Source organism: Schistocerca cancellata, chromosome 5, assembly GCF_023864275.1.
Source record: "Schistocerca cancellata isolate TAMUIC-IGC-003103 chromosome 5, iqSchCanc2.1, whole genome shotgun sequence".
NCBI lineage: Eukaryota > Metazoa > Arthropoda > Insecta > Orthoptera > Acrididae > Schistocerca > Schistocerca cancellata.
This window is the reverse complement of record NC_064630.1, coordinates 297095589-297115658: the sequence shown is the minus strand read 5'-3', so window position 1 is coordinate 297115658 and position 20070 is coordinate 297095589. Positions and strand designations below refer to the sequence as shown.

At 41.3% G+C, this 20070-nt stretch overlaps 1 protein-coding gene across 1 annotated transcript in view; it reads right to left on the bottom strand.

The window, feature by feature from the left end:
* LOC126188000 (uncharacterized) overlaps positions 1-20070 on the bottom strand; it is a 313519-nt gene that overhangs the window by 145537 nt on the left and 147912 nt on the right. The window contains exon 2 of the mRNA XM_049929409.1: positions 6143-6187. Within this exon, the coding sequence (XP_049785366.1) occupies positions 6143-6185 (43 nt within the window). The 5' untranslated portion in view covers positions 6186-6187. The remainder of the gene's footprint in view (positions 1-6142; positions 6188-20070) is intronic.

Genomic DNA, 20070 nt, shown 5'->3' with positions numbered 1-20070 from the left:
AATCCTAATATCTTCCTCACAATATTTATTTCCCTTCTCTTGATTTCTTCGTTTTCTTTGATTGATCCTAAAATCAGTATTTCTGATACATGCGTGCATTCTGCCTTGTGTAACGCACTGTAGTGATGATTTCTTGCGAATTTACACAATTTTTTGTAAACATTTTCATTTAAGCGAGATTATAAGTTCATTTTTCTTAATCTTATTTCTTCCCTTTACATTAGGTTCAGTGAGCTCTCCTAGATACTTGATTTTGTCTGATCCTGTGATATTTACATACTTTGCGGCTAATTTCAAATAATCCCATGTGTAAACGTGCATTTCAAACAATAAGATTCTCTTCATGCACGGTTTTTTCTCGACTGATGATTCAGTTCCCTACAATGCTGTGTTCCAGATATGAATCTGCAGAAATTTCTTCCTCAAATTTAGACCTATATTATACAGTACCATCCCTTATTTCCTTTTATTTCCTTCACTGCTTCTCCCACATGTGGGATGAACACTAGAGACAAGACATTGTATCTCTTCGTTTCCAACATTTTCTACAGCTACGTCAGAATCTATAATTGACAATTCGTCTCCTAGTTTATACTGGAAAGTTCTTTGTTTACTCGTGTCAGTTCCCTCCTATACTGATGAAGCCGCGAATCGTGCGTAGGAAAGACCATTGTTCATATGTTTCCGTCTTAACTCCAGCCTCTCTCGGAATTTCAACAGCTAACCACACAGTGATGCATATCGCCTCTTTTACAGCGTTTGCTACTCGAGTTTGATTATCATCTCCTATATGACAATGACTGCTCTTTGGATGTTCTCTGTTCCCTCTATAATTTTTGTAATTCTATGTGGTAATCGTACCATACGCACGAGCAACACTAAAATATCAGTCTAAAATGGGTTCTGCAGACTACCTACTTAACGGGTGGACTGCACTTCTTACGGATTCTTCCTTATGGTACAGTCATACAATAACAGGTTTTTTTCCTACAACGTACTCGCAATAAGTTGCATTTTTTTATGGTGAGGGTCAACTACCAATCTCTGTACCACGTGTCGATCCTCTGTAGATCTTCCTACATAACGCTACAGTTATCTAGAGTTGTGACTTCTCTAATGCAACTGCATCAACCTAGAAGCCCCCGCCCCCAACCCCCCCCCCCACACACACAAACACACACACACACACACATACACACACACACACACACACACACACACACACACACACACACACGGCTTCTCTTGCTGTAAACTCCTGCTCCCCTTCCCAACGTCCACCTCTTTCCTCTGTCTGTCTTGTCTGTCCACCTAGTCCTTCCAGCTCTACAGGTCTCTCCCCACTCCCTCTGTCTCTTCTTATCCTTCTCTCTCTCTTTGTCCATTTCCTCCAAGCCCTCTTTCTGACCATATCATCCTCCGTCCCTCGCTCCATCGACAGAATGCTCCTCCTGCTGGCTATCTCCATCTGCCCCTCTTCCCTTTCCACCTGCCCACTGCCTCTCTACATCTTCCACCTGCATCTATCTTTCTCCCTGCACTCTGTCCATTTCCTCCTCCCCCTTGCTCTGTCCAACCCCTTCTCTATCCATCTGAACCTGTCCCCAGCCTTGCTCATTGGCACATGCAACCTTGCAGTACAGTTCAGTAAGGTGAGCCAAAACTACTCCCACAATGTGCCTCTTATTGGTAGGCAGGCTGCACACCTGAGGCCTGAAAATCTTTTATTTACTCCTCATGTAAACGTTGCAAGGCAAAGTATGCCAATAAAGTATAGAGGTACTACGCCATCACAACATGCCTGTCATGCAGGTCACCTTCATGTTGAGGTCCTGAAAACCGTTTTTTGTCCCAGAAATGTAGGCTGCTCTATGTAGTAGGTTAATTTGGAAGAACACTGTTGCCGCGCAACATGCCTGTCATGCAGGACAGCCCGCATTCTATATAAATGGAACACAGGGGGTGTATATATAATACGACATTAATCGTGCTGTAAACCTTCTATGGACACATTTGAAATTACATCTGGAATTTTCTCTTCCTTAATGACACGTATTCCATTCGCTAAAAGCTCCTCAATCCAACCACAAAGCTGGCCTGTTAGTCTATGTAGTAGTATTTATTTAATTCTCTATTGACCCCCAATTCTAACATGTTGGGCGAGGATGGCTCAGTTAGTAACAAGAACTCTCACAGATGTATAGATACTCGAGGCAAGTCAAATCTCATGCCTAGACAGAACATACTATCAAAGAATCTGCCAGGAAGTTTCATACTATCAAAGCTTTCAAACGTGGCCGTTAGATGCAGATATGTACACCACTGTTCTTCGAAATGCCGTTTTAAGATATAGGGGTTGAAGTGCATAAGTGGCAAGGTTAATAACTTTTTAGCGCTTAGAGGAAACATCATCAGCTACAATTCATCACCAACTACAAGAAGTTTGCAGAGCTAGTGAATGTCAAAAAAACAGGCGTCGATTTGTTGCTAGCAATTTAATAATTGCAGAACAGTTGGGCGAGGCGAATAACGGTTAAGGCGGCCAAGTACGTCCACCTCGATGTGAACGTATGCTGCCTCGAAGGTTTGATTCATATAAGCCATACAACACTTGAATTCCATATCTACATTGGCAGTGTAGCGAATAGCACACAGAACACGTGGACTAACTGAAGAAGTGTTCTCGCCGGTTACAGTGCCTACTCTCAAGCGGATGGGATTATTTTTTGAGCAGTTAATGCAGTACTAGGCGAAGGATGTTCCATTCCTGTGCCATGCAGTTTCAGTGAACGAAATGTGGGTGCTTCATTTAAAACACAAGAGAAAGAAAGCATCAATGTCTGAGAGACGACTCTCATCTCCTCCGCATAAGAAGTTCAAAACATCGGTATCAACGAATAAAGTTATGACCTCACCCATGATGGAGAGTCTGTGAATGCTACTTGTATTGTACCCTATTGAAACGGTTGCAGAGGGCGATTCGGAGGATATGACCGGTATTGCTTTCGAAAGGTGTAGAGGTGCTGTACGACAACATGCGCTTGCTTACGACCTCGATTGTGGTTGATTTGGTCCGACGTTTCCGATGCAGTCCATTGGAACACCCACCACACAGTCTGAATCCCTCACAAAACAATTTTCATCTCTTCAGACCATTGAAAAGCAACTGGCCGTTTATCACATTAAAATCGACACCGATCTCTGGGAGCCTATTATCGTAGACCTGGACCCTGATATCCTCTACGCTCGTTTGGACTTGTTTCCCTATGAAACAAATGCTTAAATAATCATGATGAGTATGAGGAAAAGTAATGAACCACTGCCTTCATAACTTCATATACCTCTTTCATTTTCTGAGTCAACCTTTTCTTTACTTTCCGAGGTATTGACTATGTGCAAAATGAGTTCGAGCTCCAGTCTAGCATACAATTTTAACCTGCCAGGAAATTTCAAAGCAACGACCATTCCGCTTCTGAGTGAAAGATTCATTGGGAGTTATTTGCTAATACAGGTGGAAAGGACAGAATTCGCTTCAAGAACAGCGCAAAGGGAACCACCAAGCTTGAAATCAGGGTTTTTAAAATCTATTACCATTAAAAGTGTCAGCAGCGTTCAATTAATTGAGGACTACAATTTGTAATTTAACTGGGGACGCAGATACACAGCCTGGTTTTCCGAAACACAATTTCAACCAAATAAAACCACGAAAATTACTTAACGTAGTACTGATTGTCATCAGATATGTGTTTGCGGCGTCAGCTGCTTGAGTAAATGACCGTCATGAAATTACACTTGGCGAATAATAATCGTCAGTCATCAATGTGGGACTGTTTTGATAACTCTTCTCTCGAATTTTTTAAAGAATAGGCATATTAATATGATATTTACCTTCCTGCATAAATAAAATAGGGTTCACCTTTCCATGTTACTGGCTGTGTCTTTATAACTTATTTTATTTCCCAGCTGTGCAAAAATAGTTTACAGCATGCTAGCTATAGCAATGCCTGAGTCTGCTATAACTAAGGAGAGTGCAAAATAAAAATGCAGGATTTCAATAGAAAAACAGCTGTGATGGTTAGTAGTAGAAATTTTTGCAATTTTTAACTTCAGTGTATGCCATTTTAGGTGCCGCACTTAATTCCTGGAATTTACTTGAAAGTGATTAAAACATTAACTACCATCGTGTGTCTGATTTACGTTTCCTTGCTGTGAGGGTTATCATTATAATGTCAGACACTGTAGCTCAAAGGTAGGAAATTAACTACATGCAGTGGCATAGAGGCGGTGGCGAGACTAGCAAGAGGAGCTTAATAGAGGGAGCCACGTCTGTGGCTTCAGGTTACCACCGGCTGAAAGTGTTCATTAACGTGACGCATGTCTTCATTAGCATCGTTAATTTTATTGGCCGGACTCGGTAGCGGCGAGATGTCCGTCGGGAGAAGGGCTCCATGGAGTCGTACAGGTATCGACCTGGCAACGCAGCAACCGCATCCGGCGCTCGATGGCAACACCGCACGCTGGAGCTAGGCCTGGTTTCTATGTCATGGGACTACAGTATTAGTCTCTCCCTGGCAATCGTTCGATATCGGTAGTGGCAGTCTTACTGTAATTTACATGTAAACTGCTAGAAACTGAAGAAAACAGGACCAAATTTCGTCAAACATGAACGACTAATGACGCATGTTACCTCATGTACTGCGTATACCCAATAACATGGATGCACTATTATTTCATAAAATTCTAAATATTTACAGTGTGTCGTTGGAGTATGTACTAATCAGAGAGGACAAGTTTTCTGTAATCCACTTGATGGTTGGTTTTACTTAAAGTACAATGATACAACTCATATCAGAGTGACATCTATATCTTCACTCCGCAAACTATTGAGTGCTATGTGGAAGAATGTACAAAGTGTACATGCGTCAACATACACCCCTTTCATATCCCAAAAATATCCAAGTGTTGGATACAGGGTTTTAGTTTTCACTAGTGACATCACTTTTAAGTCAAACATGACAACAAGCTCGTTGTCTATATAGGGTGGTCGGAAATTCCCGTTACAGACTTCTAGGACTTGTAGAGGTTAGTGAGTACATCGTATTTTGAATAGGAACCCATGTCCGAAAACGTCATCCAACGAGACTACAGAGAGTCAATGTTATAGGCGCGGGCGTCTGTAAATGTATGTATACACGGGATGATTCTGTGAAGATGTTTCAGACTTTCTAGGATGATGGAGAACGATAAATGTATTCATCTGAAGTAAGGATCCCTGTACCGGAAACGAACGAGTCGAAAGCTATAAACGAAAACCGTTCTGATACCTCTGACAGTTGAATACATATACCCGTTCTTGTGTTGCGAAGAGTGTGGGGCTGGTAACTTTCAGTGGTGGTTGTGTGGACAAAAACGAGAAAAAATGTCTAATAAGCGTGGGATCTAAAGTGCGTACCTTAACAGCTATGAACACTTGCTCAGTAGAGGAGATGTGTTTCACATTAGAAAAGATGAACGAATGGTCATAGCTCCTCAGGTATGCACTTTAGAGCCCATTTCGTCATCATCAAACAACATTAACGGCCGCGGAGTTCACAAGGTCCAACATGGATGAAGTAATATCTGTATATGGTGTATCTGTCGTCCCGGAAAGCTGTCTCTGAAATTCTGAAGCCATCCATATTGCAATGTCAATAATTACATTTGCTGCGATTTGGGAAGAGTACAGCGTACTTCACTAAGTGCTGTGAATCTTTTAACCTTTTTTTAACATGCGCTATAACTACAAAGGGAAATGAGGTAAACATCAAGAAATACATCATTAATCGATATATTCCAGTCGTTGAAGCAGTAATATTATTCAGCATCTAAATTAATAAGTACTGGTGAAATTAGAGATAGACCTGGCATTTCTGGGTTTCTCATGGAGCTATCAACTGGTATAAATAAAGCACATGGTGTACAAAATCGCCGTTTTTGTGGGCTCCATTGTAATGCAAAAGCCGTCTGACACGTCATCTAGCTGACAGCTGATGGGGCAAACACGGTGGCGCACAAAGCGCACATTTGAATGACAAAGGGCGGGTGGCGAGCGCGCCGTTACGTCAGCGGCACGGCAAACAGCGGTGCCGCCGCTCCTACTTACTCTTGTATCGCAGCAGGTAGCCACCCTTCACTTGTTTCACCATCCCTGCGGAAAAAAGAAAGAGCCACACGTTAGTCGGCTGCTGTATTCTCACTAAAGCACAGACAGCAATGCAGTACATGTATTACAATACAAAGCTACGACATTTGAATTCCACCACCATTTCCTTGGGTAGGGCTCTCTAACTGAGAACTCCCTGACAATAAATGTAGAAAACACTCTGCCTCTGCATAGAGTTGAACTAGGTTTCTTCTTCTTGTCTATAGCCAGATTAAGCCTGAAGTTTTGCTTGTGGAGTTACGAAGACCTGACAAAATACTAGCCAATGTCATGAGACATCTCGCTAATTCCATGTACCATTGTACAATCTCTTGGTAATCGCTTCTGTTCGGTGAGCCGTACAGTTCACAAGTTTCATCAGGTACGCCATATACACCTGAATCCAATAATACATGAATAGATCCCGAAGAGCTACGAAGTTGCGAGGATGTTGGCTGGCACGTTTTATCCGCTGTTCTAGTCGTAGAAATTTTCCATTGGAATAAGGTAGGGTGATTTGGTGGGCCGGCCGAGGTATGACGTGATGCATGAGGTTTCGTCAAACTAGGAAGGTATGTATTCAGCGTGTTATCGTACTTACTTTTTCTGTTTAACTTGCCCGTACTGATATTTAATCGTGATTTTACCTGAGGACAGGCTAGCGCGTCTGAATCCCATGTGGAGGACTATGGGTCTGTCACCAGTATTGCCGGGGACTATTTCCGTAAGAATGAAATTTCACTATGCAGCCTGGCAGATTAAAACTGTGTGCCAGACCGAGACTCGAACTGGGGGCCTTTGCCTTTCGCTGGCAAGTGCTCTACCCGAGTTCGAATCTCTGTCTGGCATACAGTTTTAATCTGCCAGGAAGTTTGATTATTTATTTGCCGGAAGACTAGAACGGGTACACTCAGTCTCCTGATGCTAACTGAGGAGCTATTTTGACTGAGAAGTAGCAGATCCATATCTCAAAAGTCGGCAACGGCCAGTAGGGCACTGTGCTAATGCCATTCCTCTCCATTATGAGACCAGGCGGCGAAGGGTGACGCAGCGGCCGTTCAAAAGCGTGTGCCATTCAGAGCTTGATCGCGGGTTCAGTACCGGTAGCCTGAGGGAAAAGCTAAACCATTGCTTTTTTTCTTATTTTGTGGCATTAGTCTTCTGACTGAGTTGATACGCCCTCCACGAATTCTTCTCCTGTGCTAACATTTTCATATCAGAGTAGCTACTGCAACATACGTCCTCAATTGTTCGATGAATATATCCCAATCTCTATCTTCCTCTACAGTTCTTACCCTCTGCAGCTCCTTCTAGAACCATGGAAGTTAATCCATGATGTCTTAACAGATGTCCTATCATCCTGGCCCTTTTTCTTCTCGTATATTCCTTTTCTCGCAGACTGTGCAGAGAATCTCCTCATTTCTTATCAGTCCACATCTCACATCTGTACAACACATCTCAAATGCCTTTATCGTCTTCCGTCCCTGTTTTCCCACAGTCCATGTCTCGTTGCCATACGATGCTGTGGTTCAAACGTACATTCTCATAAATCCCTTTGTCAAATTCAGACCTATGTTCGATATTAGTAGACTTCCGCTGGCCAGGTACGCACTTTATGCTAGTGCTAGTATGCTTTTTACGTCCTCCTTCCTCCGTCCATCATGGGTTCTTTTGCTCCCTAGGTAGGAGAATTGCTCAACTTCGTCTACTTCGTGATTATCAATTATGATTTTAAGTTTCTCGCTGTTCTCACGATTATCATCTTTCTTCGATTTACCCACAGCTTATATTGTATATGTATTACACTGTTTATTTCATCCAACAGGTCACGGAATACTACATTACTTTCATCATAGAAATTTCATCAGAGAATCTTAAGATTGATATCCTTTCCCTTTGAATTTTAACTCCACTCTTGAACCTTTCTTTTATTTACGTCATTGCTTCTTCGACGTATAGATTGAACAGCAGTGGTGAAAGACTACATCCCTGTCTTACACCCTTTTTTCATCTGTGTACTTCGTTCTTCATCTTCTGCTCTTCTTATTCCTCCTTGGCCCTTGTACGTATTGTACATCATCCGTCATTCCCTATAGCTTTCCCCAATTTTTCTCAGAACTTCGAACATGTTGTAGCTTTTTACGGTGTCGAACGCCTTTTCCATGTTTACGAATCCTATGAACGTATCTTGATTTTTCTTCAGTCTTGCTTCAATTAACCAACGACCTTGTCTCAGTGGTAACTCCGGTTCTCGTTAGATCACCGAATTTAAGCACTGTAGGGCTTGGCTACCGCTTGGGCGGGTGACCACCTGAGTCTGCCGAGCGCTATTGACAATCGGGTCGCACTCAGCCCTTGTGAGGCTTCCTAAGGAGCTAATGGATTGAGAAGCAGCGGCTCGGATCACGAAAACTGACAACGGACGGGAGGGCGGTGTGCTGCCCTCATGCCTCTCCATATACGCATCCGGTGAAGCCTCTCGGCTAAGGTTCACACGGCTGTCGGTCGGTCCCGTTGAGCCATCCGAGGCCTGCTCGGACGGAATATTCTGTTTTTTGCTTCCATTATCAACCGCAACAGCAGAACTGCATCTCCGGTTCCTTTACCTTCACTAAAGCAAGACTGATCGTCATCTAGCAGATACTTTTCTTTTCCATTCTTCTGTATATTATTCTTGTCAGCAACTTGGATGCATGAGCTTTTAAGCTGATTGTGCGATAATTCTCACACTTGCAATCTGTGGATATCGCGTGTTGTGTGGATATCGCGTCTCTTACATTGTACAATATCAACTGGAAACATAGTTCTGTTGCATTAATCAAACAAGAGCAACACACAAATTCGGCGATATATTACGAGAGCGTGCTGAAAACTAATGCCTCCGAATTTTTGTGAGAAAACTCTAAAAATGTTTTAAGTAAAACAAACGTTATTAACGTTATACATGTTCGTTATTCATGTTTACATATTTTCCAGCCCTTCGCCGCTGGAGTGCTCCGATCTGCAGCGTATAACTTTGCGGTATATAACGTTAACCTTGTCGGTGCGTGAGAAACAGCATGCTGTAGTCGAGATTCGAATTCGAAGAGTTCGTCTACTCATGGAACACCCTTTCCTTCAGCATGACAGTGTCAGACCGCACACGAGCGCTGAGACATCTGCAACAATCTGACGCCTTGGTTGCACTGTCAGCGATCATCCATCCAGTCCTGATTTGGCCCCATCTTTCTTCATTCTTTCGAAAACTTAGAGGATACCTTCGAGGACTTTGTTAGTGGTGAAGGAAACATGCAGAGGTGAGGCGCAAAATTTGTGTTACAGTTATCTCTCTTTCGTCTTCTTGAATCCATATGCATTACATTGCCAAAGATAAGTAAAGCTCGAATACTTATCTTAGTATAGACTGGTACACTTATAAATTTCATCATATTAGTCACTTCTATGTAAGGACTATTGCATCTGACGAGTTGCAAACACAACAAAAAACAGCTTCAATTTTCATGATATGTGACGCGATTCGTCCCTAATTAATTGCGACCGCATTCTACAACGCATGTGTTACCCCAACAATACCTTTCAGAAAGGCAAACCAAAACAAAAATCATCCCCCCTCCCCCATAGCTCTCATAGCCCAAAGAGCAGTATTGCAGTTACCGAACGTGTTTGGTTGGTCTACACGCCACCACACGCTTTTGTCCAGTGTAAATTGCGGCAGACTGTGCAAACACAACACCACAAAGGCTGCAGCACTCCGTCGTCTTTCTGTGCGCGCGCTCTGCCGTGTTCAATGATTTCAAGTGTTCTGGAAATTTCCACTCTGACTGAACCCGGCTTCTCAGAGGACGAGTTTCGGAATCTAATGAGATCGTTCGTCAGACGCCTGACCCCGAAGTCTCCCTCAGTTCATTAATGATGACTTACTTTCCAGTTCTCGGAATAATAAGTTTCGTAAGATTTTTTTGTCGTAGTGGTGTTAATTTATTCCTGAATGGAAAAGTAATTAAAATTTTCTCTCTGACGAGTTCAATTAAGAAGTGAAATTCATTTTCAACCTCTTCCAGATGCAATTTAACTTGCATCAATTTGTATGCAGATGTCTTTTCCGCCATACCAACTTCAAAGAAACGGACGCAAAACCCCGTATTTCGTTCCATACTGGGTTCGCTCTTTCATTTATCGTTCTAACAAGTGATGTCAAAAAACTGACTGATATAATATGTCATGTTCTTCTGCCGTTTCACGTGCAGGCTGGAAAATTGTGGTTTCACTTAAGCGCCAGACTGTAATAATTTCATCGTAAGAACAATTCTTCACTTCAGATAGGTAAATATTTATTTTGTGGATTGCAGTCTGCGCCTTCTCGAACTGGACGCAACAATGATGTTGCATTGACACACTTGATGGAATCGAAAAAGAGTTTCTTTAGTACTGAACAGAAAGTGACAGTTCATAATTGAATAGAATCTTTAGTATAGAGTGCAATATTTGTATTCGTTCTTGAACGTGGACATGTTGCAACAGTGGATGTTTTAAAACAGTTAATGTCGTAACTTTATTTTCCCAAAAAATTTGAAGTTACACCAATCCTTTTCAACGTAATTTATTTTTCGTACAGTTTCTCCTTATTACTAATATCAGAAACGTTAGTCTCATTATATATGCCATATCTCTTACAGTAAGTATAGTAACTACTAACTTGACTTAGTCGTGCCATACTCAAGAGCAATACACAGGCAACGCGATAAATTTTCGCGGATTACATTTTAGATTGGTAAACGTTTCATAGATTATTTGAACGGATTTTTTTTCGTATTAATGTAGAATGTATAAATAATTAGTCTTGACGTTAATGAACAATCTTTATTATGTAGTTCTACTCATGCCATTACACTTAAAAGGTAGCAGAATTTTTAAAATTAGGGAAACGTGGTAATCAACATGAAAAATTTAAAAGTTCTTTCAGATTATTTCCTCAAGGAAACAGTTAGATCTAAAATAATAAAACAAAAGCTCTGAGCAGCTTGAGCTGGTCATTTACAACATGATTTATGCCTGTGTTTTGTTTTCATTCTCTCTTTCTTTCTCTCTCTCCCTCCCCCCCCCCCCCTCTCTCTCTCTCTCTCTCTCTCTCTCTCTCTCTCTCTCTCTCTCTCTGTGTGTGTGTGTGTGTGTGTGTGTGTGTGTGTGTGTGTTTTATTTTATTTACACGTCAGGTTTCGTAGGACCAAACTGAGGAGTATATCTCCAAGACCATGGAACGTGTCAGTCCAAAGTAAAAGTAATAACAGATAAAAATAAAATGTTTATGAACCCAAAAAATGACAAACCATAATTTTAAGTAAACGCAGTCAATAATACAACAAGAATCATCATTTTTCAAGGAACTCCTCGTTAGAATAAAAGGAGTGACCCATGACGAAACTCTTCAGTTCCGATTTGAAAGCGCGCAGATTTTTGAACTCTTGTGGTCGTTTTTGTAAAATGGATGAAGCTGTATACTGCACACCTATCTGCACAAGAGCTAAGAAAGTCCGATCCAAATGTAGGTTTGATTTCTGCCGAGTATTAACTGAGTGAAAGCTGCTTATTCTTGGGAATATGCTGATATTGTTAACATGAAATGACAGTAACGTGAGAGGCCAATGTCAAAATACAAGAGGTTCGCGAACTTACACCACTTGCTGCCCGAACCGCTCGTTTCTTAGCCAAAAATATTCTTTTAGAATGGAAAGAGTTACCCCAGAATATAATACTACATGACATAAGCTAATGAAAATAAGAAAAGCAGCCTAATTTGCATATCAAACGATCACTTACTTCAGATACCGTTCGAATAGTAAAAATGGGAGCATTAAGTCATTGAACAAGATGCTGAACGTGGGCTTTCCACGACAGTTTACTTTCTACCTGAACGCCTAGAAATCTTAACTGTTCAGTTTCGCTAATCATATGCCCATTATGTGAAATTAAAACATCGGGTTTTATTGAACTGTGTGTTAGAAACTGTAAAAACTGTGTCATACTATAACTTAGCTTTAGTTTATTTTCTACAAGTCACAAACTTTCGTCGTAAACTGTACTATTTGAAACCCAGCCAGTGTTGCACACGACACCCTTTACTACCAAGCTAGTGTCATCAACGAACAGAAATACTTTAGAGTTACCCGTTATACTAGAGGGCGTATCATTTACTCATATAAATAAGGAACAGGAGTGGTTCCAAGAATGATCCCTGGGGCACCCCCCCCCCCCCCATTTGACTGTACCCCACTGAGACCCCACATCACAGCCTTTCTCAACACTGTGAATAACGACCTGTTACTGTCTGTTGCTAAAGTAAGAGGTGAACCATTTGTGACCTACTCCCCGTATTCCGTAATGGTCCAATTTCTGGAGCAATATTCTGTGATTTACACAATCAAACGCCTTATTTAAATCATAAAATATGCCTTCTAAAGCCGAACTGTACATTTGATAGCAAATTGTGTGATATAAAATGATGAATTATCCTATGGCACAGAAATAGTTCTAAGATTGTGTACATTATCCCTTTCTTCCTATTTATAAAACGGCTTTACTACTGAGTACGCTAATCGTTCTGGAAACTGACCATTCCTAAAGGAATACTAACCTGTGCAGCACAGTACTTTAACATTGTGCTAGGTACTCCATCATACCCATAAGAGTCCTGTCTTTAGTGATTTAATTATTGACTCAGTCTCCCTCTTGTCTGTATCACAGACGAATATTTCAGACCTCAATCTTGGAAGGACATTTGCCAAGAGAGTTATGTGATTCCCTGTAGAGACTAAATTTTTATTTATTTTAGCAGCAATGCTCAGAAAATGATTGTTAAATACTGCTCATATATCTCATAAACAGTAACAGAAATATTTTAACTACCAACTGATATATCGTCAACCTTGTGCTGCTGATCAGACACTTCCTTCACTTAATTTTATCCTGTGAATTAGCTATTCTTTTTGCGTACCACGTATTCTTTGCCGTCCTAAAAACATTTTTAAGCACCTTTCAGTACTGATTATAATAGAATACGGTAGCTTGATTGTGACTACTCCTTACATTTTAATATGATTCCCGCTTTGTTCTACACGATATCCTCGTCCTACTAGTCAGTCACGGAGACAACCGTTTACTGCTAGGAACCCGTTTAGAACGTTCTAATGGAAAGCAATTCTCAAAGAGCATGAGAAATGTGTTAAGCAAAGCATTATATTTATCATCTATTTTATTGGCGCTATAAACATCCGGCCACTCTTGTTGCTTGACAAAGTTTAAAAAACTCTCTATTGCTGTTGGATTAACTTTTATACATCATTTGTAATTATACGTGACATTTGTTTGTGTACAGAAGCCTTTTAGTGTTAAAATTTGTGCATCATGGTCTAAAAGGCCATTCACACTTTTACTAACAGAATGCTCATCTAGTAATGAAGAATTAATAAAAATATTGTCTATGGCTGTGCTACTGTTCCTCTACACTCTAGTTGTAAAAAACACAGTATGCATCAGATCATATGAATTTAGAAGATGTACCAACATTCTTTTTCTTCACCATCGTATATAAAATTAATATTGAAGTCACCACATATAACTAATTTCTGGTACTTCCTATAAAGTGAATCAAGAACCCTCTCTAGCTTGAGCAGAAATGCTCTGTAGTCAGAGCTAGGGGACCTATAAACAACAAAAATTAGAAGTTTAGTTTCACTAAATTCAACTGCCCCCGCACAACATTCAAATATCTGTTCGGTGCGTGCCGTGGTACGTCTACGGACTCAAATAGAATACTGTTTTTCATTTTCATGCCCACTCCCCCTCTGCGCAAGAAACTCCTTAAAAAACAGCCAGATAATCTGTATCCTGGTAAAGGAGGCCTCTGAATTGTCAAATTATTTAAGTGGTGCTGCGGTATACGTGTAATTTCAGATTCAACAAATACAAGCAGTTCACTAACTTTATCTCTAATACTTGTAATATTTTGATGAAATTTGCTAATACCTTCTCTACTAGGAAACATGACGTCCTCTGACGGTGATCTCTTAGTTAGAGAGATTGCCTTTAAGCAGGTATATCTATCACCTGACTTCAGTCTAAAACAAGGTGCAGCTCTAACACCAACTACTACAGGAATGTTTCCATGAGTGATCCCACTCCCACTGACTACATTGTCACGTATAAGCTTTGTCAGCCTCCCCTTCCCATACCTGTTGAAGGGCAGGCCATGCCTAGTGAAATCCGATCTACTGATAGACTCAACCGGTACCACTGAAATGTGACCCATGCCCTCTGCCATCAGTACCTTCTCCAGCCCCATTTAACGCGCCTTAACAGCCGCGTTAAGATAAGGCGGATCATGACGCTGAAACAGTTGCACGAAATGCATATTAGTGCCACCAGTTTGAGTAGCTATCGTTACCAGGTCATCACCTACATCATATTCCTCGTCCCTATCAAGACTATTCCCGGCTTCACCCCCTATCACTACCTGATCCTCTTTCGTGAAATTCCTACATAACTCACCTATGCTGTCAGTCACCTGAGCCAACCCTGCAATAGACTTCGAAATGCCGAGACCTGGTACTCAGTCCCCAACACTTCATTTATCTGGTGGCCCACACCTCTACCATGTGAAGTACCTAGCAGCAGAACCTTCTTTCTGTTACACTTTGCAACTGACCTAGAACTCCTAACTGCTGAGGACTGCTGCATGTTTCCTAGACCTGCAGCTACACTCAACTCTGACAGTTGATCAGATTTACTGAATATACACAAAGTATAACTGTCTGAATACCTCCTCCTCCTCCTAGCTGCTTTCTTAATAACTGCCAATTCTCAATCCTCAGCACCCTTCACTCTCCTGATCCTATCTAGTTCCTTCTTTAAGTATTGTAACTGCAGCTGAAGGGCAAAGATCTTACGCTTCTCCTCTTCTATCAGCTTATTTCTACTACAGATTCTGCAATATCTCTCCCTCTCTCTCTCTCCCCCCCCCCTCTCTCTCTCTCTCTCTCTCTCTCACACACACACACACACACACACACACACACACACACAGTGAGTTAACGAGCATTGCGTTCTCAGTTAAATATATGGCCGAAAGAGTCAGCCTACAGGAATTGTGAAACGAACCCTGTTGTTGAGGACCGTGTGCCACATAGAGCGTAAATTCACCACGAGATCGGGAAATTCATAGGCGTCTATTGTCTATTGTGGCCTAAGCGCTGTAGTGTGCGAGTGAGACAGACGAGAACCTAGGTCATAGGGAAACCCAGAAGAAGCCGTTTGTGGCCGAGGAGATGCAGCAGTGTTAAATATGGCGGACTAAGATCGGCCATAAAGGGAAATATTTATGAAAACTATTTAATTCTGTTGTAATACAGGGAATCAAGCCACAGTAATTTTAATCTGACATCCTACATAAATTTTCACGGTGATCCCAAAGAAACTTGAATTTTTATCATATCTATAATAGTTTAGGATTTACTGTTAAAGCGAAGTTTACAAGTTTTGTAACAAAGACCTGAATGCTAAAATCTGAACGCTTTATTCGATCTTAACGATCGACATTTCATATAGAAGCGCGTCACTAAAATGACAGAATCTTGTATTTATCAACACTGTAACTTCATTTGTTTAAAAGATGTTGTAAACTTAAATTACCAGTATTTTCATTCAATCATCAGTTCATCATTTCCACCACACGAAACACATTGAACGATGACAGCATGACACCTTATTGAATCATTAGGTAATAGATTATTTGTTGTAAAGTTTAGTGCATAATCGTTACTTTTGTTCTTTATTTATTTATCAGAATGCACATTGGTGTAAGGCTTTTGGCCGTGACATTCAAAGTTAAGAAGGAAATTGTATTTGTTTTATGTAAAAGAATTTTCCGTTTATTATGTACTGGATATTATTGTTACTTTATTTAGATCCATGAGAGTGGTCCAGCGTTGATAATTTACGTATGTTAAAATGTAAATTAATGTAGAATAAGCTGTAGCCAATCAGATGGAAGGCTTCAGGAAAGGGAACTGCCCTAATCAGTTGAGCGAGGATGTTTGGCGCGGGAAAACGAGGCCGTGGACGGGCAGAGGGAGTTCGGAGGCAGACGCGAAAGCGGACAGTTTGGCTGGACACACCAAAGGTTACAGTGCTGGTGGAGGCGCGAAAATGGATGGTCGGCGTTTAGGTAGCTAGAAAGTGAAATGACTTAGAAAATTTCGCGTTTTGTGGTATCAGCGAACTTAGTTTCTGAGCGGTGAGCAGCCGCGCGCCTGGTGCGAACTTTTATTTCGCGATTAGATTGTGAATGATCGAATTGGGTCAAATGGATATGCGCTCGAGTGTAGCAATAACTCTAAATACGTCTACTTTCGCTATAAGTTTGCTTTCTGAATAAACGTTATTCTAATCAAATCGCAACTGTGTGACCTACATTATTTGTGGGTCGTTAATTTAGTTCCCGATGTTATTTTTACTGTTATTTTATGTTACGGTAACATTGTATTTCGCAAACTTGCTGTCAGTCAGACAATTTAACGATAGGATCAGAAATGTCTAATTTAGGGCGTGTAATGCGATACGTGTGGTTCAACCTCTACACGAGTTTGAGCCAAGACATTTCGACAAAGAGGAACTGCATGTGAGCCCGAACATCTCTCGGATGTTAGATCGCAACACACACACACACACAAACACACACACACACACACACACGACATCTGCTTCGATTCGGTATAAGGTCGAGAGTGCATTTCTATCTCTAGTGATAACGATAAAAACCAATTTTTTTGTCTAAGTTATTATGACTAACGACGGCATGTGGTAGCATTAAGGTGTGTATATGTGTAAAAACGTGTAGTAAACTTTGGGTAAAATAGACTGTATTTGACACACCTACTTGAGAAGCGAGTGTGATGACTGCGTGCCAGAAGACGACCTGAAGATGGTACTGTGTACCGAAACCGGTAGCCAGGTGCCAAAATAAAGAAATTGCGACTATAAACTAAAATGTATACTTTCTAAAAAGGACATCTATTTTTGTGTCTTGCTTCTTTAAACAAATAACGAAATCACATGTCACTAGTTTTGAACAGTAGAAACAATCGCTTGAAGTCGGTTTAGATCCTTTAAGCCGCGCGGGATTAGCCGAGCGGTCTGGAGCGATGCAGTTATGGACTGTGCGGCTGGTCCCGGCGGAGGTTCGAGTCCTCCCTCGGGCATGGGTGTGTGTGTTTGTCCTTAGGATAATTTAGGTTTAGTAGTGTGTAAGCTTAGGGACTGATGACCTTAGCAGTTAAGTACCATAAGATTTCACAGACATTTGATTTTTAGATCCTTTAACATATTCGAAGAAGACTATGTTATAGCGTGAAGGAAATGCTACCAGTAGTACGTCCGTGTCAGACGTTCTGCTGTTACTGCAACACATGGATACTTGGGTCAACTTCAAAGTTAATAACGAAGCTTTGCTTTTAAAAGGAACATAGTGTTTGTGTTAACCGTGACTGAGAATCGAAAAGAAATGGGTGTTCGAATGTCACACAGTTCTCTAGATTCATCACATACGTCGTGTGTCTCTCCTTCTTAAACGTCAGTATTGACAGTGCAGAACTAAATCTACTGATTAAGATGCAGTTGCCAGCTTGGAATAGTGGAGGTATTTTCGAAAATATAATGCCATAAGTAACAGTTCCACAACGGGACATAACGGAGTTACATGCCGTAGTCTGCGGTAATTGAGTAATGCCGGTAGAAAGAAGGAGAAAGCAGGGCGGTCGTTTTGTTTTCTTTGCGGGCGGGCGGAAAGAAACTCAATCACAGCAGGACCAGCCGCCACTGGCGCGCCGCAGCTGGCTACCACCTTTCGCCCCAGTTGTTTTCATGAGCGTTCTGACTGAACAGTGACGGCAGCAATTTCCCTCTAAACGAGAGGAGAATCTCGCGGCTCAGGCAAGGTATTAATATATTTATGTGTTGATTTGTTAACTGTTTCCCGCAGCCGTGCTCGCATATCAGCAGCTTTTCGTGATTAGTGATGGTTATTAATGTACATGTTTATTGTACGTGGTTATTACTATACATGCAATAATGTCAGCTGCCCTCACGTCTCTGCCCATTTTGGCATGAATAACTAGTGATGTGCACCTCTCCCCCCCCTAACACTCAACTGCCTTAATACATGACGCAGTGACTATCGCAGCATCACTGCTGAACAGTGCATGTTGATGGCCTGGGAGGGGCATGCTTTGTACATCGTGATACTGAAGTAACTATACATCATTCAGTGTTGGCATTATGTAAGAAATTCCATAATTTATAACGTAGATTGTGTTAAAAACAAAACTCCTCCCGAACAGGCCACGAAGGCCCAACGGTACCGACCGGCTGCCATGTCATCCTCACCCCACAGGCGTCACTGGATGCGGATATGGAGGGGCATGTGGTCAGCCCACCGCTCTACCAGTCGTATGTCAGTTTACGAGACCGGAGCCGCTACTTCTCATTGAAGTAGCTCCTGAGTTTGCATCACAAGCGCTGAGTGCACCCAGCTTGCCAACAGCTCTCGGCTGACCGGAAGTTCACCCATCCAAGTGCTAGCCCAGCCCGACAGCCCTTAACTATGGTGATCTGACGGGAACTGGTGTTACCACTGCGACAAGGCAGTTGACACATAGATTGTGTTACCTGAAGAAAAATAGATGTTCCGTTCTTCAGACCCTTAGAGGTGTTTTTCTCCCATTTTCTAGGACAGAGTTCCTTCAAATTTAATATTATTAGTATGGAAGTGTGGATTAAACCCACTGAGCAGTGTATAAGCACTGTGTTAATTACCTTGAATCGTGTTACATAGAAAATATCAATCAATAAAAGCATTTTCACAAATTTGAAACAGATCAATAGCCAAAGAGTAAATAGCTTTGCCAAAAGTAAATATGTTATCCTATATATAATTTTTTTTTTCGAGATCCAATTTTGATAAAAGAAAGCCTATACGTTGTGCCAACCTTCGTTCAAGTTACCTACGAAAACTCCATGAAGTTTCACATGATACTTTTGGAGATCCTCGTGCTCAAACAGACAAAAAGACAGCACGACGGCTTTACGGTTTATACATATAGTTCAGTATAAATATAGACTTACATTCCAAGTTTTGTGATATCTGTATGTCTTTAAGTGTTCTCTGCAAAGAAGCGCTGACGTATCTTTTATAAAGGCCTACGTGAACTACTGAGTTTGGAATGGATAGTACAGTATTTCGACGATATCCCGTACAAAAATTGTAATCGCTAGAAGACACATCCAAGCAGCTAAGCACCATGCATAAACATACAGTATAAACAAGCAATTGGCGAGTTTTTTTAAAACAATTTGTGCTTTGCAGAAGATTTTGGAGAAAGGATTTTGAATAACAATGATCACTGTCGCAAACTGTGCTGTTGCACTGCCTTTTGGGGATCCGCATGCCATGGAAACACGTCCAAGCAGTATTTGACTACCTTAAGATTCTGCGATTGCATAAGCGGAGGACACGACCGAATTCGTGTGCGCGAAACCTACGTTTAACTTTCCTGTAGTGCTTTAACGTAGTTTAATAACGGTTTCATTTGCCTAGATGAGTAAGGGAAGTTACATGAAACCCGCCATTAATGTTGGTGGTTTACTGTATCACCAGATGCACGTACATTCGGCACCATTATTTTTCATATCTGTCTCTTGCGAGGTAGTATCTACGCCTTGCCGCGTGCAAGCAAATAATAAATACGGCACGAGGAAACCCACAATGTTATTACGATAACTTACATTAAGTGAGCTCAGCACAATTCAGTATTTAATACTGGTAGTGAATGTTATCAGTT